Source organism: Falco biarmicus, chromosome 6 (assembly GCF_023638135.1).
Source record: "Falco biarmicus isolate bFalBia1 chromosome 6, bFalBia1.pri, whole genome shotgun sequence".
Lineage (NCBI taxonomy): Eukaryota > Metazoa > Chordata > Aves > Falconiformes > Falconidae > Falco > Falco biarmicus.
The window spans coordinates 59,245,747-59,267,479 of NC_079293.1; the positions used below are offsets into that span (position 1 = coordinate 59,245,747).

Sequence of the window (21,733 nt, forward strand, 5' to 3'; positions counted from 1 at the left end):
CTCTTTCAGAGCCCTCTTCACCTGGAAAGAGTCAGCTTTATACCTTCCACTTCCCAGGAGGGCACTAGGGTGGCTGAGTTACCAAATAGTGTGGCTGGAACAACTGCCTGTTTCTATTGAATTTGCATAGTTCCAGATCAATTAATACATGAGTCGTTGGTACTGGAGGTTAATAGGCAAGATTTATCTATTTGATATAAAGGTCAGTTTCTACTTCAGAGACTTCTTTACATAAAATACTTCAAAATGGTTACTGGGTAAAACTTAGAAATAATTCTGGTCTAATTCTTATACCATCAGGCACATCTACTAATGTATGTAGCTAGCTAGCTTCTGTGGCTCATCCAGACATACAGCACTAAGTTTAGTATCTGGAAAGCTTTGCAATTCATAATGGAGGGATATTTCCTGTTGTCACTGAAGATCTGATTTGTGAATGTGACTTCACATATAGGTGCTGTGATTCAAACTAAATCTTGTTCAAGGTGTCTCAAGTCCACTCTAAATCTTGGTCCACAAACATTACTAGACATCTCCCTTTACACTTGTTAACATGCCTTCGGAGCTTGGAATGGTTGTTTACATCAAAAGGAATGAGCAAAATTATCCCAGGGAATACAGTAAAGAAAAACTCAAAAGAAGGATCTTTGGCAAAAAAAATCAGTTGGAGGATGAGCAAAAATCAGCAAAGGACAAGATTATCAAAAGTTGAGGGGGTTGCAATTAATTCATGAATTGATTAATTCTCATGTTAAGCCTAAAAATTATTTGCCTAGTGAATTATTAAAGAAACATCTATATTTTCTGTAAATGTAGGGATAAATTGGTCTAACTAAACAACATACAAGGGTCATAGCCTATGGAAAAAAAGAATATGAAAAAATATATTATTTAACATACTGGGTTAGATCCAATAATGAGAACCTGATTTGATTAACTTTGCAAAATGAATCCAATTAGTAATGTTATTTATGCCTGTCGGACAATGATTTCATTCCCTTCCTCTTAACTAGGTCAAAACCTTTTGCTAAAATTAAACTAAGTGGCTCCAAGCATTTATAAATTTATATAAAATCTGTGCCAAATCAAATGAAAAAAACAAACCAAAATCAAAATTCAGCATCAGCCTCTGAATGATTTTGCTATAAATATCAATATCTAGTATCTTAACACTTATTATTAAGTTGGTTTTACCCTTTAGTTTGACTGCTATAATCTTCTTAAATGACACTGCAAGAAAAGGGTAAAAAAGTACATAGTATATGTTTCCATGACATGCCTCATGGAAGCAAAGTTTTATACAAAATGAAATTCTTCAACAGTTTTCTGAGTCAAAGATTATTTATCTTTGTTTCAGATAAATGGGCATTTCTTCAAATTCCTCTTAACTTTAGGAAGCAATTCCTCTAATGTCATCCCTTCTCTTCTAATAGGCACATTGCTTAGAGGACCGAGACTCTGTCTTACTGTTTTATCAACATAGATTTTGGTTTTTCAGATTTATCAGCTGAAAAACAGTCATCTTGATGTTGGAGTATGTTCATGTTTCCAGGTTATTATGGATATAGTCAAATCCAGTGGACAAATCATAATTATGTGATGCAATTCTGTTAGTGAGACCAGAACTGACAGCAGATGCTGTGAAACATTTTAAAGAAGCCAGTCTACTGAACTTCTATGGTTTCTTTATGTTTTCCCTTGTTCCTAGAACTGTGCAAATTCAAGGTGAGGAACACATTCTAATTTAGCTTCATCTTTCATCGTAAGTAGCACACAGGCACAGATCCAATCATCCTTATCATAAGCGCTTAAATAAAAGCATATTTGCACAAGTTCCATAGTCAATGAGAAAGGAACTTCTCCAGTGGGTTACTCATCCCTTCAGCATCTGAATTGCCTCAGCATTATGTCATGTGGCTAGAGCTAAATCCAGAAGGTAGTACCTCTAGTGTCTGGTGTTAAGCAGGATGAATTTGAGCTTATCAGGGTTTGTCAGTAGCATAGTTCAAGCACTCTGTCGTTCCTGAATTTTTATTGCTATGAAGAAGTGCTGCTGCTCCCAAGCAGAAAAGTTCTCACTGAGGAAGATAAATGTGTACACATAATCATAGAATCACAGAATCATTTAGGTTGGAAGAGACCTTTGAGATAATCAAGTCCAACCATTAAACCAGGACTGCCAAGGCCACCACTAAACCATATTGCTAAGCACCACATCTACATATTTTTTAAATACCTCCAGGGATGGTGATTCCACCACCTCCCTGAGCAGCCTGTTCTAGTGCTTGACAATCCTTTCAGTGAAAAAGTTTTTCCTAATATCCAATCTAAACCTCCCCTGGTGCAAACTGAGGGCATTTCCTCTTGTCCTGCCACTTGTTAACTGGGAGAAGACACCTACCCCTACCTGTCTACAACCTCCTTTCAGGTCATTGTAGAAAGCAATAAGGTCTCCCCTGAGCCTCCTCCTCTCTAGATGAAACAGCCCCAGTTCCCTCAGCTGCTCTTCATAAGACTTGTGCTCCAGACCCTTCACCAGCTTCGTTGCTGTGTGAAGCATGTTGACCATGTTCTCTGAACATGCTCTGGCATCTCAATGTCTTTCTTGCAGTGAGGGGCCCAAGACTGACCACAGTATTTGAGGTGTGGCCTCACCAGGCTGAGTACAGGAGGACGACCACTTCCCGAGTTCTGCTGGCCACACTGTTCTGGATACAAGCCAGGATGCTGTTGGCCTGCTTGGACACTTGGGTACACTGTGGGCTCACGTTCAGCCAGCCATCAACCAGCAGCCCCAGGGCCTTTCCCACCAGGCAGCTTTCCAGCCACTCTTCCCCAAGCCTGTAGTGTTGCGTTGGGTTGTTGTGACCCAAGTGCAGGACCCAGCACTTCTCCTTGTTGAACCTCACACAACTGGCCTTGGCCCATCGATCCAGCCTGCCCAGATCCCTCTGCAGAGCCTTCCTGCCCTCAAGAACATCAACACTCCCCCTACCCGCCAGCTTGGTGTCATCTGCAAACTTACTGAAGGTGCACTCGATCCCCTTGTCCAGATTGTCAATAAAAATACTAAACAGAACTGGCCCAAATACCAAGCCCTGGGCAACTCCACTTGGACCAGCTGCCATCTCCATTTACTACCACTCTGTGCTTGGCCATCCAGATAGCTTTTAACCCAGCACAGAGTACACCCATCCAAGCTGTGAATAGCCAGTTTCTTCAGGAGAACGCTGTAGCAGACAGTGTCAAAGGCTTTACTAAGGTCCAGGTAGGCAACATCCACAGCCTTTCCCTCATCCATGTTGTCAGGTCACCTTGTCATAGAAGATCAGGTTAGTCATACAGGACATGCTTTTCATAAACCCATGCTGGCTGGACCTGATCCCCTGGTTCTTCTGCTTGTGCCGTGTGATAGTGCTCAGGATGAGCTGCTCCATGGCCTTCCCTGGCACCAAGGTCATGCTGACAGGCCAGTAGTTTCCTCCTCCCTGTCCTTCTTGTAGATGGGGGTCACATTGGCTAGCCTCCAGTCTTCTGGGACCTCTCCAGTTTGCCAGGACTGTTGATAAATGATGGAGAGTGGCTTGGCAAGCTCTTCCACCAGCTCCTCCAGTACCCTCAGGTGGATCCTACCTGGCCCCATAGACTTGTACATGTCTAAGTAAAGCAGCAGGTCACTAACTGTTTCCTCTTGGACTGTGGTGAATTCATTCTGCTCCTTGTCCCTGTCTTCCAGCTCAGGGGGCTAAGTACCCAGAGGGAAGCTGGTCTTACTGTTAAAGACTGCAGCAGAGAAAGCATTAAGTACCTCAGCCTTTTCCTCATCCTTTGTGGCAATGTTCCCCTCCACATCCAATAAAGGATGAAGATTATTCTTGGCCCTCCTTTCGTTTCTAATGTATTTGTAAAAATATTTTTTGTTATCTTTTATGGCAGTGGCCAGCCTGAGTTCTAGCTGGACACTTGCCTTTCCAATTTTCTACCTGCATAACCTAGTCACATTCTTATGGTCCTCCTGAGTAGCCTGCCCCTTCTTCCAAAGGTGGTAAACTGTCCTGTTTTCTCCTGAGCTCCAGCCAAAGCTCTCTGTTCAGCCCGGCCGGTCTTCTTCCCTGATGGCTTGTTTTTTGGCATATGGGAACAGCCTGGTCCTGCACCTTTAAGACTACCTTCTTGAAGAATGTTCAGCCTTCCTACACCCCTTGGCCCTTCAGAACTATCTCCCAAGGGACTCTCTCAACCAGGCTTTTAAACAGGCCAAAGTCTGCACTATGGAAGTCCAAGGTAGCAGCTCTGCTGACCCCCTTCCCTACTTCTCTGAGAATCAAAAACTCTATCATCTTATGATTGCTATGCCCAGGATGTCTTCTGACCACACCACCCACCAGTCCTTCCCTGTTTGTAAACAGCAGGTGCAGTGGGACATCTCCTCTGTCTGGCTCACTGACCAGCTGTGTCAAGAAGTCATCTTCCACACACTCCAGGAATCTCCTAGACTGTTTCCTACCCACTCTGTAGTATTTCCAGCAGACATCTGGTAGGCTGAAGTCCCCCAAGAGAACAAGGGCCAGTGATCTTGAGACTTCCAGTTGTTATAGAATGTTTCATCTGTCTCTTCATCCTGGTTGGGTGGTCTGTAACAGACTCCCACTAGGATATAATGTAACACACATCCAGAAAAACCCTTTATCTAATGAAGAGTTCTGTTAGAATGATAGCTGAAATGAAGAACGCACTTGTGTCATTCAAACACCAGCTTCACTTTCATTAGTTGCTTCACTGCCTTATCACACACCATTCCTCTCCCCTCCCCTCTCCATCCCCTGCCTTCACAGCTGTTGTGGTTTAACTCCAGCTAGCAGCTATGTACCATACTCACTCCCCACACCGTGCCCCCGGTGGGATGGGGAAAAGAAATGGAAAAAGGTAAAACTTGTGGGTTGAAAGAAGAACAATTTAATAACTAAAAAAAAGTTAAATATAATTAAAATAATTATAATAATAACAATAACAACAAAAACAATTGTAATGGAAAGGAAAAAGAAAGAGAGAGGAATTAAACACAAGGGAAAAAAAAAAAGTGATGCATAATACCACCCACTCACCATTCAGTGACTGATGCCTAGGCAGTCCTCAAGCAGTGATCAGTGGCTCCCAGACAACTCTCCCCCGTTTCTATACTGAGCATGACCTTCTGTGGTATGGAATATCCCTGTGATTAGTTTGTGGTCAGCTGTCCTGGCTCTGCTCCCTCCCAGCTTCTACTGCACCTGCTCACTGGAGAGCACGGGAAACTGAAAAGTCTTTTATTTAGAGTAAGTGCTACTTAGCAATCACTAAACCATCAGTGTGTTATCAACATTATTATTATACTAAATCCAAAATACAACACTGTACCAGCTACTATTGAGAAAGTTAACTCTCTCCCAGCTGAAACTAGGACAACAGGTGAATAAGGATCTGGTATCAACTTCCAGTTATTTGCTATCCAATCTTGTTAAGATAATAAGATCCCTGATTGTTTTTACCTTCTTCTTTGGTTTTATATATTTTTTTATGCATATATGTGTTTGTATGTAAAGTTTAAGCCAATCTTTAAGGGTCTGACAGTTCATTTGAAACAATGATTTTAATGCAATACGTTGTAATTACATTACTCTAACATGCTGGCCATAGGAATAAATCAACAGAGACCATGTCATGTCAACATCCCTAAGGTACATGACCAGGACATAATGAATCCTAGCAAGACACTGTCATTGTTTATTGAGCAGTAGCAATAAAATCCAATTCTATATTGTTGCTCACCAAATACCACTGTCATCTCATATAATTACCACTGCAGACTGAAAAAATCCGACAAATTTAATAGACCTTGGATCAGGTCTGCATTAAATTGTTGATCCCTCTTAAGTATCACTTCTTGAATGATTCATTCATTTTCTCCTATGTTTCAGTAATAAAGCACATAACGCCAGTACCAGAGTCCTTCGAAAGCACAGTGCTATCAAAATTGTAAAGAGTGTGCACTCTGATCATTGCTATGCTTTGTTGGAAGTGTCTGTATTACCACATATGTGTTGCACTGTTACATCTTGCATGGTTTAACTACCTAACAAAAAGAATTTCTAAACTAATTTTGGGGTAAAGCCACTTCAGGGATATTCAGACATTTACGTGGTTTGTGTGCAGTGACCATCACACAGAATAAAATATTTTTCTCTAAACATACAGATTATTTATCCATTAAGCCTTCTTACTAGACAATGCAAGAGCCAGTTAGCAAAATTCAGATTTTTTTTTCTACCTTTAGTGGTTGTTAGGTGTTATCTATAACATTAAAGGTAAAAGATATAAATAATAAACTTCACCTTTTATTGCAAAAATCAGTTTTTGTTAGGATAAGGATCTCATTCATTGAGCTTTGTTGCTATGTTTCAAAAAGAGCACTGGCTTTGATAAGTAACAAATCATAACTGGTTTTAACCAGTTCTGGTCTTCTGATCTCATAGATATATTTTACTGTAGTGATATTTTTCCCCTCTAATGGTGTTAAATATGACCAGAGTGATCTTCTAGTGCTATTGATTTTATACATTTACCACACGTTTTATACCAAGAAAGTGTTCGTAGAGACACATACTACTAAATTTGTACTTACTATTTTTGTTCCACTGATTGAAACACAAATAAAGGCTGGTTTCTTTTGTGCATTTAGCAAATTTCCTGAGTGAGATGGGACCTTAGACACTCATCAGAAATGGAAAAAACTTCTGGATGTTTTTTGCTTATTCTTGAGCACTATTTTTGGGAGGAGGTGTATTTATTCTTTTAAAGTTTATCTATTTTACCTTCTCCGGACCTTGCAGTGGTAACAACATTTGAAAAAGAGCCAGTAAGGAGAACATGCATTCAGAGTTCTAATGGCTGTAATAACAATGTTATTGTTATTATTTAGCTCTGCTACTCACACATTTTTAGTACTTTTTTATTAAATATTTTTTATCTGACAGACCCCCTATTTAAATGGATATAAAAACTTGAATGGTCTTTGCAAAGACAAGCAATCAATTGCATTGTATCACAGACTACTTTGAAAGTAGTTTTGAGAGCTACTTTCTAGCCATTTCTTCATTTTCTTTCCAGATAAGATGCAAAAGAAGTATCCTCAAGTGGCAACATTTTTCCCTGTGTACACATTGTCTATACAGTGCTAGAAAATGTCATTTTAAGGGGATGTTTTTAAATACACAGAATTGATTTAAAGTTGTAGTAATATTTCTTATGTGTAATAGAAGTATAAGTTTTCTGTCTTCTCTTTCGCCTCTTCCTTCCCATTAAGCATTGTACTTCCTGAGAGCAGCAGTAGTGTGGGTGCACAGCATGCTCAATAATAAGAAAGGAATTGAAATTGATTTAACAGAAATAATCTAATTTTTGAAGCAAACCATGTTGTTTTGAATAGCTAGTATCTAAACATGAACCATGGTGTGAATTTAAGAAAACAGTATTTGGTCTCCTGCATTCAACTTTGCTATTCAGAGAAATGGGATCTAAATTAAATGTCAGTTGTGCTGTGCCGGTAAGCACAAAGACTTATGTACTTGTTTTAGAAAGTGTGAAGGCAAAAGTTTGTGATACTTAGCAAGGATTCCACACCACTTCTATTCACCATCTGCCCCTGCGCTTTCTCTGGTCAGTTTATCATACTGTAATTTTCATGAAATGTTAAGGGAAAGAACCCAAATTGTTTGACAGAAGAAGCAGAGCAAGGGAGAAAACACCTGCTTCTCATCCTTGCCCTTTAGTAAGTGAAAAAAAACTTCAGCTCCCCAGTCACTGAAACAAGTCTTCTTTGTTCTTGTGTGGTTCTGTTTTGATTGCTGAACCAAAACACAGTATGTACATTCCTGAGAAGCAATCACAAAGAAATGAGTGCAATTGTTAATACTTTCCTCTTACTTATAATTGTTTACTGATTAGTTGTTTCCAATGCTATGACTGCCTGAATTTTTGTGCTTTGCTGAATCCTTTAATTCTATTAGGGAAGTCTTTAAGTGAAGAAATTTGATTCAAACTAAAAACCAGTAGTAATAAAAATTGTTTTCTCACACATGCTCTGTAATTTTTCCCTAATAACCAAACTGTTATTGCTAAAAGCTATTGCTTTTTAATTAACATCTTTTTTCTGATGACTTGCATTAAAAACAGCTATCTGACCCTAGAAAGGGGACTTTAACTGTTGTAACATATGAAGAGGAACACCTTTATATTCTTTATGACTAGTAAATTTTATTCCTTTCTGAATTTTCTGCCCCTTTTCCTTATAAGATTAATTTTAAGGACACTATCTTTAAAAAGTACATTCGTTTGCTTCTTTGGGTCACCATAATTTCTTACACAAAACTCCCAGTAATTACTTGAATAGGCACTTGAGTGATAGTTTGGCACTTTGAATGATAGAAAGCTATGCTAAAGGAGTACTCTTCAGAATCACAGAATCGTGTAGATTGGAGATGACCTTTAAGATCATCAAGTCCAACTATCAAACTAAAAATGGTATCAAATTATATTAACTCAGAAGTTTTCATGAAAATTAGTACAAGTTCCTTGGTCATCCTTAGAGTTTAAATATGTTCCCAACTAGACAGTGTGTAGCTAACGGAAATGAAAACTGGTTTTCCTTCTTTAGCCCGTGAATTACCAATTTCTAAATCAGACATGCTGCTTAAGTGAAGCTAGAGCTCTCATCCCTTGGAAACTGTAGATCAATCTATTGGAAGTCAAATTCTTTTACAGTTTCCTAGCACCTTGACTTTTAAGATACATCATGTCTCTAACAATGGAATGCCCTCATATTCATCAATTTTCTTAAAGAACTACTTCAGCTAAATCAGCACAGAAAGAATTCCAAAATAAACTTCTCAGGATATAAGGATCTACAAAGACATAAATATGCAGAATGAAAGTAAACAAATCAGTACTTACCTAGCATTGAGCTTTTATAATGTCTCTTGCACTGCAGGGTTCTTTTAGTTAGCTGACAGATGCTTAATAGTCCTGGTGAATGGGCTTCTCATGAAAATCTTTCCTCATCAAGGTTTGTCAGAGAAAGGGACCTCTGGTTGAGGACCGCTTTATTCCTTTTGTATGGAAAGTTCTGGTGATCTATTCAGATTTAAAAATACACTCTTTACTAGCAATTCCTTAATCCTTCTCTCAGCAGAAAAAGGATTTGGGATCTTATCGTTACTTCATCAGTGCCTGCATTCTCATGCTTTGGAAATGTAAATGGCTGAGTGTGAATCTTACTGCTCAGACAGTAAATAAAGACTGTTAACCAATATAAGCCACCATAAGGAAAAAAACCTGTAACCACCTATTAAGCAGTATTGAAACCTGAGTGTGAAGCTTCTCATACATTGATTCCAATATTCTACACGGATTCACATAAACTGATGATTTATGCCATGTACAAGTGGATTTAACTCTTCACTGCCTTAGCCAGGCATGAGACAATGAGTAATCTGTTTGGGATGGTAAAGGACTTGTGGATGACACCATAACAGTATCTGTACGGGGTATGACAGATGTGCATGCTTTGAAACTTAGATATGATTCTGGGATGTATTTGGAGTCCTGTGAGCCTGTCAGCTGGTTCTCAGCCAAGTCAGTTCTGCTGGTATATTTATTTGCCTTATGTGAATATGTGGAAATGGAGCAGTATCTAAGAACACTGTTTAACTATTTCAACACTCTTACAGCTTTGGGATTGTATTTGTTCTCTAATGCCTCATCCCTTACTAGGACTCGTGTCAGCTAGTTGCCTTTTACCTATTACCTTTTCCATTCAATAGGCTTAATGAGAGCAATTAACGAAGAATAGTATGTAATTTGCATTCTAGCTCTTTCAATGTTAAAATAGATTCTCAAAACAAAATAATCTTTGAACAATCATGGCAATTGGGAAAGGTGCCTGAGGACTGTCATAAGCAAATGTTCCTCCTGTCTTCAAAAAGGGCAAGGGCCCAGGAAGCTACAGGCTGGTCAGGCTCACCCCAAAACCTGGGATCATAATAAAGCAGCTAAACCTGGAAACCATTGCCAGACACATGAAAGACAAGAAGGTGATCAGGAATAGTCAGCATGGATTCACAAAGGGAAAGTCACACTTGACCAACCTGATAAACTTCTATGATGAAATGACTGACTTTGTAGACCAGGGGAGGGCAGTGGATATTGTGTACCTTGACATCAGGAAAGCTTTTGGCACTGTCTCACACAGGAAACTCATAGACAAAATGTTTAAGTATGGTCTAGATGAGCAGTGAGGTGAACTGAAAACTGGCTAAACTGCCAGGCCTAGAAGGTGGCGATCAGAGGCAGGAAGTCCAGTTGGAAGCCAGTAACTAACCGGGTAATTCACGGATCAATACTGATTCCATTTATCATCTTCATTAATGATCTGAATGGTGGAGCAAAGTGTACCCCCAGCACCGCAGAGGACATAACAGTGGGAAGAATGGCTGATGTGCAGAGGGCCGTGTTGCCTTCCAGAGGGACCTGAATAGGCTGGTTTCGTCCTTTCTGCTGAAGAACTGAAAGTACCAGGAGCGTCCTCTTGCAATATTCCTCACATTTCTTGAAACCAGCCCTCTGTGTGAGATGCATGTCATTTGGAAATCAAGAGCACACATAAACTCCATGGAATACTTGTATTATTTACTGGCTATCTATGGAAAGCACTTAGCATTTCCTCTTGACCAGCTCTAAATAGTTTCACATAAACCTTGATTCCAGGGGGGGTTGGTTTGTTTCTCTGCTTTCTGGAACTCGTCTTGGCTGTTTTCACTTCAAACTAATTTCCATCCAGGCAAAAGTCATTTTAAAAGATAAAAAATATCTTAAAAGATTTTTCTCTTTTTGTGAGGAAAAAAAAGTGCCTGTTCCTTTCACAAAGTGAAAAACAAAGAAGGAAATACCCCCTTCTCCAGCCTTTCAGAAATTAATTTGTCTTAGGTATCAGATGTCCTTATATAACAGCATTAGTTATAATTTGTTAAAAAACAAAACAAAACACCCAAACAAAAAACATAAAAACATTTCTACAGTTTTCCAGCATTGAGTTTTTCTGTTTCTTCAGTAATACTCATAAGGGAAATTTAAGTAATTATATAAATTCTCATAAACTGCATCCTAAAGAAAAGCATCAGGACAAAATGTCTGGTGTTAAACCACATGTTTTGCTTCTACTATTCATCTTTTCCCAGTAACATTTGCCCTGAAGGTATGAGACAATGCATTCAAAGTGAGAACCCTCTTCAGTTTAAAAGATACCTACCATATTCACATTGAATGCAGGAATTACAAAGGCAGAACGGGATTGCATGCCAAAATTCAAATTGTTCTCCCAACTATGGCTTGTATCATAACAGTGTTGCCAAATCTGCTATAGACACAGCTCCAAAGCTGTTGGTATTTTTTGAATTAAGTTCTTACCTACATGTTTTGCAGCTGAGATTTGCTAAAGTAACCTGAGAAGGACAACATGAAAAGGAAATAATGAAAAAGCACACAGGGAGAAACATAATTCTGAAACCATTTCCTCCTCCATAGACTTACCATATGGGCAGCTGACTTCATTTTGCTTAAGAAGTTAGAATATGCTAAGGCAGACCAATCAGTTTACAAAAAGTATGAATCTCATCAGCCATAAAGAAGGACAACAGATGAGATACCAGAAAATATTAAATAAATAAATACAACAGACACTTGCAATGTATGTTTACTTCAGTTTTCAGAGTTCTAGTTGCTTGATTAGCTAAAATACAAAAGATCTGTCCCAGCAAGGCATGCTGATGAAATTTTCTGTTGTAAATGAGTAACTTTGTACTGGGAGAATTAATAAGAAGCAATCTACAAAGAGACTATGGAAAAAAAAAAAGCCTTTTAAAATAGTTTGGCTGTCATCCAAAACCTGATCACGCACCCTTTCTGTACCTACATTTGGAAAAATAACATCTTGCTTACTAAATGTTGTACTCTGATAAAAGTAACTACTAGATCTCACATACAATATGATGTATCAAAATAGTTCAATCTTTCAACAAGTGAATCTCTTAATTTACTCATATATAAACAATGCTTTAATATTAGAATAAATCCACAAAGCATTGTGCTTGATTTAACCCCAAACATTTTTTTGAAATTGGGGCTTTTCCTTTGAGAGTGAAATATTTCAGATTCATTCCAATGACATTCCGGTTAGAAATTTTATTTTTTTTTCAGAAATATTTGTAGATTTTCAAAAAAAAAAAAAAATCAGAAAAGTTTCATTGAAAAGTTTTGAAAATCAAAAGGTAGAGTTTCCAAATTTTTGTTTCAGGTATCACTTGTTATTTATAAAGTTGCTTTTGGATAATTGGATATTTTAAATCCTCCACTATAGACTGTTTAGTATTGATGAAAAAAACATTTGCTCTTTTTACTATATCCTTCTGCAAGATGAAATAGTCAACAAAGAGTTTTAATTAATTATTTTGTGTATTTTGATTATTTTTTAAAAGCAGAATCTACGTTTTTCCCTTTTGTCAGAAAACTTTTCTCCAGTGAAGAGCTGCTATAGCTAAATTTCTCATTGGCTGTAGCCTTGCCTATGCCTGAGAGGCTAGGAGACACTTCCTACAGGTGAATTCGTCGTGGTGCTTCACTCATACCATAGAGGAGGCCTCTGTGACTGGCAGCATGGAAAGGGCCTTTGGCTCTGCACACTGATACGTACCAGCTCAGACCCTGACATTACAGCCCATGCAGACCCCGGCCTCTTAGCAAGAGCTCCTGTCATTTGCACAAAAGGAAAATTTCCCAACAGCATTACATTGTCATCCTCAAAATATATGAGCACTGAAGAGGGACAAAGTGGTTTACCAGTGGTGTTGGCTGCTGGCTGACAGCAGAGCAATTGTCCATGGAATACAGTATGCTGGAACATTCATAGTTGTTTAGCCTCATAGCCCTTACACATTTCTCATGGAAGAGGTATGATAGTTTTTTTCCACCTTATCTTAAAAATTCTTGTACATATCCTGCCTTTTCTAGTCCCCTTGTTCTTATTCCCATCCCATTTGCAGTGTTTATCCTATCTTACTTCCACTCTTCAGGCTTTTCCACTCTCACTTTGTCCACAAAATAACTCTTACTCTGGTTTTTTTCTGTCAGAATCTCCAGCAAGGGCTCGCTTCTTAACATAAGGTTCCCCTACCACTTTCCAGTTCCTTGGTCACAATCTCTTGACACAGCTATGTCTATTTTTCTCCTCAAGCTCTTTGGTCAAATTGTATACCACTTATTTTTGTCTTCCAGTTGCTCTAAGAATCACCTGCCCTGGGTACTTTGCTAGATCAACCTCCTACCATGGCAGACCACATTTTTGGCTTTAGCAGGCAGTCTCCACCACAGCGTCCCATCTCAGTCTCATCATCCTTGACACACAAGTCAGATGTCTTGTGCCTTCCACATTGCCCCTCTAGCCTCCTAGGATACTGACACTTTTAAAAGGAAAGATTTTTTTACACAAAAAAAAAAAAAACCCAAAAAAAAACCTTTTTCTTTTTCTTAGCTGGATTTTTTTTTCCCACAAAAAATATCCCTACATTGTTCTTTTAGGGTTTGTTGCCAAAAAACAAGCTCAGCCTGCAGCTGATTTCAGCATTGAAAGTTTCACCGCAAGTAGTTAACATGATAACAAATTAAGTTATTGGAATTAGAGTCTTATGAAAGTAAGCAGAATAAAAGTCATCACTACCAGCCCTATCTCTCCTGAGTTTCTTCTTTATCTTACACTTAACTGATATTTTCTGTTATGTATAAGTATATATATTTCTGATATGTATATTATATCATCTGGTATGACAGATAATAAGTAACAGGCTATATAACTATTAGAATGTCACTTCAAAATGTTGCACTCAACAAAAGTACATGTTAACCAAACAGGGCTCACTTCACAAACACTACAGGTATCTCAGAAATAACACAATCAAGGATGATCTTTTGCATTACACATTTTAAATACACATTAATTTTGGATTTCTTTTTAATCATTATTTTCTGTGCCTATTTTTCAAATTTAGTATTAAGGCCCTTGAAATTAGTTTGTGGCTGTTGGCCAATTTGCAAAAATCTGAAAGTTTTCCCTTTCCCTTTCCCTTCATGCATTTAGTGGCTTTTAACAATAGACTGTAAGTCAGATTTTCAAATTAAATAGTTGCAATGGCCAGTACTAGTAGTGATTTTAGAATGATGATCAGATAATACCTCTGGAAAACACTGTGGTTTCAGGCATGCTATAATTACAATATATATCCATATTTAAAATGCTTTTAAGTGTGTAGTTATATAAGCTAGTATGTATCAGGACTTTATGTAAAAGTGGGTGAAGAACAAGAGCAAAATTTTTGCATTCTGATTGCATGTAAAATACAATAATTTTTTAACCTTCAGTAAATTAGTTATTGGTATTTATTAGGGCTAGAAAGTACATGATGCCCTGCTTGCCTTCATAAAGAAGAAAAAGTTATTGACATTCTAATTTTCATTTCTATATCCATAAGAAGAATATGCAGAAATAATTTCCATTAAAACAGTGAAATATGAGTTTTTAATTCTTCCTGTAAGGCATTTTTCTTTATCAAACTGGCACCCACTGGGATTAAATTTTAGGTACTTGTGTATTTGATAGGGTTTTTTTTAAAAAAGGTCTGATTGAGAAATCTCTGACAGAGTACTTTGGTAGGAGGACATTGGTTTTAATCACACCAGGTTTTGTGGCAATATACTGCTTTTAGTTAGTTTTACTTACAAAAGTTACCTTAGTTCAAGGATCTAATAAGTTTGTTTGTTGAAACTATCTGGTCTTTTCCAAATGCCTCTGTAAAATGACCGATGGTAGAGTACACGGCACATCCACACCTTGAACCTAGTCCATGGCTTGTCAGGCCTCGCCGGGAAACCTTGGTCTGTCACATTCTGGCTGTAAGTTCTGGTCATGGGAATTGCTTTGTCTGTTTTCTGAAGAAATTGCATTCATCTCACAGAGGAACATCAGTAATACTGAAAATTTGGGGAAAATATTTTTTCCATTCTTAGACTTAGTGGAAAAGCAGTAAGTCATTTTCATAAGGATCTGATGTCCAACTCCATTTTCAAGTGTGCTTTTTAGATAACAAAGACTTAACCTTTGCATGAGTCAGGCAAGAAGACCACAGAGGATAATATAACTGAACTGAATATACTGGCATTTCTAAAACACCACTCTCTGGTCCACCATTTACTGTGACCTGGCAGTCAATAAATAAATTGTGCACCTCAGTCTACAACACAGGGAGCCCTTGTGTCCATTTCAGTTTAGAACTGTCACAGGGAACAGCTCTTTTTTTTCTTTTTTTTCTTTTTTTTTTTTTAATATATGGAATGAATTGCAGAGGAAAGAAAAAGTCATAAGAAAATCAATTGCATGAAAACTAACTTGTTTCAGATGACAACATCCCTCCAGTCATTTTCCCAAACACATAACTGAGTAATAGTTATCTTTTATAATCTTGTCAACATCAATTTCAGAGTGAAAATCTCAGCTTTTGGAACAAATTAGGTCAATTCCATCTGTGCTACAGTATGTGTTCTTGAAAGCTTTTAAAATAATGGTGAGAAGTGTGACTACACAGGCTAGTGCTCAAAAATCAAAAGGGATAAAACCTCCATGATTGTGAAGGACTAGGAAGGAGATACTGTCATTTATGATCCCTTTATTCAGAATAAAAGAAAATTCATTTGAAGCCTAATAAAATATGTCATTGTTACTATTAAATGTAAGTTCTTCTGGAGCCCTTCAATATATATGAAAGTGGCTGTGAAATATACAATAGGAAAAATATATGTGCGAATTTTAAGGGTTTCTGTTCAGCTATCCCAAAATGCACATACTCAGGGAGAAGTAGGACTATAACACTGAGAGGAATAATGGGTTTAAATGTGAAATTGTGAATAATTATTTCTCATCTTGTGTTACAAAGATGTCTCACTGAGTGCTTTAGCTAAAATCTTGCTGATATGTGGAACCTGGCTTGTGATCACACGATAGAGATTTGTGTTGTTATGATTTACTTATATGGGAATGAAATTATACAGATGTTTTCTGAAAGAAGATGGAATAGACTCATGGTCCCAGTTTGGAAACTATAAACATTAACCATCTCTTCCTTGTTTTCCTAGCTCCTGTCCGCTACTTTCAATGTGTCTTCTTAAATGGACTTAATGGATTTGGACTGCAATTTCCCACTAATGCCCCTTCAAACAAGGAAGAAAAGACTCACTCAAAGACTTCCAAGAGAAAGGCAAGGAAACCAGGACACTAGAGAGACTGAGTCCTGTGATCGCTCACGTTTTGCACTTTATCTTTTCTGCTGAGGTCCACAGTAGTTACAGTAGTACATGTCATTGCAAGAATGTGATACACCTGGCCACATGTACCTGGAAAAAGTTTCTATGGGGCAGAGGCAAAACAAGCAGTAATGAACTGTATTTGACAAGACAGAAATACAGAAGTGCCCCATTTGTCATGGAAAGGCTGCATTGTTAACAAAGTATTGATGTGTGTGTGAGGTGTGTGTGTTTTCCTGCCTCTTTTGCTCTTCTTGTTTTTCTTTACCTACCTGCTCAGAATTGAAGTGAGTCTGTTTTCCATTTAATCTTATCTAAAGAGTGAAAGGTTGAATATAGCCCTTGTATCAGCAAGATTGCAAGACTACCTGCAATCCTAAATCATTTCTACTTAACGTTCAATCACATTGCTGACAGGAAAAAGCCTCACTAAGTCATGAAAATGTGCTCTGTGACTGGTGCTATTTTTATGTCTCATTGACCAGTGCAGCCTGAAGCTCACACTTACTTGGAGCAGCTCTATATGCTATCAGTAAGTTGACTCTGCAAATCATGTTAATGATGAATATTTCTATTTAACTTGAAGCAGTAAAAGCATAACCTCCTTGCCTGCCTGTTGCTGAAATATGAACTCTTCGCTTTCTAAAGCCCAAAGTGAGCAGAGAAAGCGAAACAACATGGCAAAGGTGTGGAAAACTAGTATTTTACCAACATGAAGGTCCCAAGAAACAAATGAAATAATTTTAGTACTTCTGCTTTTCTTCTGTGGGTAAATCAGATTGACTGGGAGTGAAGACCATGCAAATGGAGAATATACTAGCCAACCATTTGCTATTAGCATAAATCAGATGAAAAGCTATGATGTGAGATGGCACTCATGAAACTAAAACAATGCAAATTTCCAATATGTAAACATGTCAATTTAATGTAATCTCAGATCAGCAAACAACAACAAAAACAAAACAAAACAAAACAAAAAAAAAAAGAAAGAAAAGAAAAAAAAGAAAAAAATGAAATAATCTGGGTAGCTGAATTTACTAGATGAAATGAAAGGACTTCCTCACAGCACACTACTGATAATAATTTATAGAGGAGAAATGGAAGTAGATATACCAATCCTCAACCTTCTTTTGTGCGTTTCTGTAGAAATAATGCATTTATTACCTTAAGAAAGAGATGGGGTAGCATTTTGATCCATGTGAAGGCACATAACTGAAAACAGGCATCTCAGTTGTCTGTACTCTGGCAATGTAAATAATCATGCATTTTTGCCAGCTGCTATTTGTTTGCATTTCCTTACTATATTTTTGTGTTTAATCTGTGAAATGTGCAGCAGTACCTTTCAGTTATATATTTACCTGGTGAAGCAGCATGATGCTCTTTGTACAACCTGACTACTTGTAGAGTCTGATCACACCAGTAACTATATACTGCTTTTTCATTTTTAGCATAGTTCAAGATAACATCAGCCCTTTCTCCCATCTGCTCTCCCTGCCGACCCATTTTTACTTTAATCAAATAGTTGACTCACATGAGTTTTGGACAACTGAGTCTTTGACAGGTTGATGCAATTCGGAAAGATTTGCTGTTACACTGCTGGGTCAGGTTGGTGTTTTCTGATTACTGGTAATGGCCTTATATGAACTGGGTTCTTGGTCTTAGCGTGCTCTCATACTGCACAGGACCTGGCTGCAAACACTGTCATTGCAACAGGCAATGGTTTCTGGAAAGAGGTAGAAACAGGTCCTGCCCTAGAAGTAGCTCTTCCCACATGGGATCACACTGCAAATAAAAGGCTTCATGGTGAATGCCTTCACAGTCACCTATGATATCTGCTCTGGATACAGAGCTGCCAACAGAGAATATTTTATCGTAAAATGGCAATCTTCCATTTTCTTTCGGGGGTGTTTTTATATTTCCACTGACTTTTTTTCCTTCCCAATTTGTGATTTTGTATATAATATTATGTATGTTATTGCCCTAGGTTTTTACTGTGAAAGCTGTCTTAAAATGAGATTATAATTTTCTGAAAATTAGTTAATTTAATTCAAGACTTTATCTAATTCCAATAATCAGGACAAAGTTTTAATATACTATAATGTTTTATTTTTTTCAGCTTCATTTGGCAAAATTATTATTTTTCATTACATTTAACCTTGATTCTTTCTTCCCATCTGAGTTGAGAGATGACAAGAATATGTTCTGGATCTCATTTTCATAATGTTTCAATTATATATCTGAAAGCTTTGGAAATATAAACAATATCATTAAATAAGTGATATAAAATCAGTCATTTATTGTTGTTTCCTAATCTCAGTCGCTGCCTCAAAGAACAGGAGAAACAGGTCCACTCAAAGTGGCAAGCTTTCTCTCTTTAAATTTACCTGGAAACTTTAAAAAAATTACTTGAATTGCATGATTTTACTCATTAGCCTGAAATATTGCAAAATCATATGCTGATTGTTATACATTTTGGAAAATAAAGAATATAAACTTTGTTCCAGTGTCTGTGATATGTTTTTCTGTACGTACAAAAGTGGAGGACAAGGGTTTACCTGTAAGAGTCTTGTATCCCGCTAAGTATGTATAACTCTTCTGAATGTAAAAATGCAGTGTTTCTTAAAATTAGGCTAGAAAAATGAATCATTCAGCATTGTATTTATTCCTAATGAGCTTTTTGCAATACTTAACTAGTCTTTTTACACACTCTGTCGGTTACACTCTGACATATGCAAGAAGCTAAATAGTTGCTGTAGTCATTCAAGGTAGGACTTCAGCTGCACCAAAATCACGTATGTTCATCAATGTGGCTGTTTAAAATACAACTGCACATAATCTTCAACCTTCAATGAGTAGACCATAGTTGAGACAATTGGGAAAATGACCACCAATAAACTGAGACAGTAAAAATGGTGAGATTTCTGCCCCTCCCGCCCCATAGGAACCATGGCTTGCCCGTATCAGCAATGGTTAAAACATGTGGACTGGAGCACGAACCAGACTACAGCCTGAGGACAGTGCAGCTACAATTGCACAGCTCTGCGTTGGGGTTCAAGAGTCTTTGCCCCAGGAGTTTGGTGAGGCTTCCCACCTGTGACGTTTGTGGTTCGGCAGTTTGGCTGTGGAGATGGCTCCATGTTTCTAATCTCTTTGTCACATGAAAAGGAAGGGGGGTGGGGGGTGGGGGGGTGAATCCTCCCAAGCCCAGGTGTTTGAGCTGTCTACTAGTGCCCCAGAAAAAGTGAGACCCTTGTGCCCAACCAGAATGTCCCATTACAGGGATCCTTCACTGAACAGTCCCACTGTATCGGAGGGCAATTCAACTGCCTTGTTCAGGGAAACATGCCAACAGCATCAGGGGGTCCCATGGTGGGTCTTCCCACTTTGTTTAAACTTGTTACCTGCTACCAGCAACTGTTAGTCCCCCGCGAAGGACTCACGCTAACAGTTTACAGAATAATACTCTTTATTATAAAATTGTGACTAGTTAAGGTTCGCAAATGCCAGTGATAGGGACTGTCTGAAAAACCAAGCTTGAAATGATACACAGTCAAACTACAAACAACCAAAATCTTAATTACTAATGACAGCTAGAATGAGTTAGTTATTTAGCATGCATACGTCAAAGTTCTTACCCAATAGGCTTCCCTATGAGGGGAGAAGACAGGTTCAGCCCATCAACTGATCCCAGAAGTCACGATGGAGTCTTCCCCTTACTTCTCCCCTCATCTGTCCACTTTTTATATTTCATAGTATATTGCATATTCATTCATCATACACAGGATTGGTTACAAGTTTCTTGCTTCTAATGCAAATTAATACTCATCCTCAGCACTGCTGAAGTTCCCTACTAACTATGCGTGCTCCTCAAGCAGGGTTTTGCCCTCTTTCAGGGGGGCTATTTGAGTTGGAGGTCGTGATCTCCCATTACTACTATTCTTTGTCCTACTTTCAACTAATTTTCTGTTGATGCCAGTGGATTGCTACACCTTATCTTCCTGTTTCCTCTCATAGCCAGAACTTTCCTCACTTGAAGGCTTCTTTCTGTGTAACTTGGATAATGGTGTTCTTTTCACTGTCTGTTCTGTGTTTCTCATGCTGCCCAAGGCTGATTACCTTGATTAGAAGTCCCTACGTTCATAACAACTTTAGAGTGAGTCAGATTGACCTAGCTTTGTGAACACTGAATCAAAGTTGGGTAATGCAGGAGTTTCGACAACAACTGCCCCTGCCCTGGACTCAGTTCAGTCCAGTACTAGTCCATTTCCATCTCATTTAGGTGGAGTTTGAGTGACTCTAGTCATACATATTGTTGTTATCAGCTGGTATCGTGTGCCCAGTGAGGTGTGGTAGTACCTTGGAGGCAGGTGACTTTAGGAGAGAGGTGTGCCTTGTTAGTATTACAACAAGATTATTTCGTCTGAGGAAAGTCATTTCACCACAATGGTTGGCTCAGCCACAGACATCTCATGGATTCTTTGCGTGACAACTGGTATGCAGCTTATCAGCTGTGTGGTGCCATCAAGTTCCGATTCCTACAGGGAGCACAACAGAGCCTGGCCGCAGGGTCTCCACTCCGCTCCATCCTCTGTCACTCCCATCAGCATTTGCTGAGCTGGCAGGATGTGTTGCTTAGGGAACTGTGGTGATGTAGATTCCATGCATGCCAACCATCCTGAAGGCGACAGCTGTATTTTACCCTAAATAGCTTTCTGTAATACTACAATTCTATTAGGACTCAATTTTTCTCTAATTCCGTCCCTCAAAGTGACTTTCCCACACCGTTCTTCTCAAAAATGTTCACCTTTCTCTGAGATTCTAAAGTCCTGCTGAAGCCAACAGGAATGGTACATTTCCAGCAACTCTGAAAATCAAGACTTAAGTAAAGACATCAGCTTTGCACTGCTCAGCCAAGAGCGAGCTGCCCACCTCAGAGCTGCCTGCTCTCACTAGCACAGTCCACAGGCCCCATCCACAGCCCTGAATCCATGGTCAGTTCTTCACACTTCTACTCATGTTGCAGCTGGAGTCCAATTTTGTCCATTTCAAAACCTTCCAGCAAACAGGAGCTTTTCTCAGTCACTCATTTCTATTGCTCCAGTTTCTGACACCGTTTCAAAGGGAAGGTTGGAAAGTGTGTAAGAAGCTATTTTGGTGATTAACTGTGTCCATGTACCTGTGGTAGGTGCCCAGGTGCTGACTGGGGGCTGCAGGGTGGCCTCTGCTGCCCTGTGCTGGGAACAGCCCGTTCCCATTGGCTCCAACGGCCCGGTGGGCACAGCTGAGTCCCTCAGAA

At 38.6% G+C, this 21,733-nt stretch overlaps 1 protein-coding gene across 1 annotated transcript in view; it reads left to right on the forward strand.

Moving 5' to 3' along the window:
* TRDN (triadin) overlaps positions 1 to 18,372 on the forward strand; it is a 235,333-nt gene extending 216,961 nt beyond the window's left edge. The window contains exon 37 of the mRNA XM_056344821.1: positions 16,270 to 18,372. Coding sequence (XP_056200796.1) covers positions 16,270 to 16,412 — 143 coding nt within the window. The 3' untranslated portion in view covers positions 16,413 to 18,372. The remainder of the gene's footprint in view (positions 1 to 16,269) is intronic.
* The last annotated feature ends 3,361 nt before the right edge of the window (positions 18,373 to 21,733 follow it).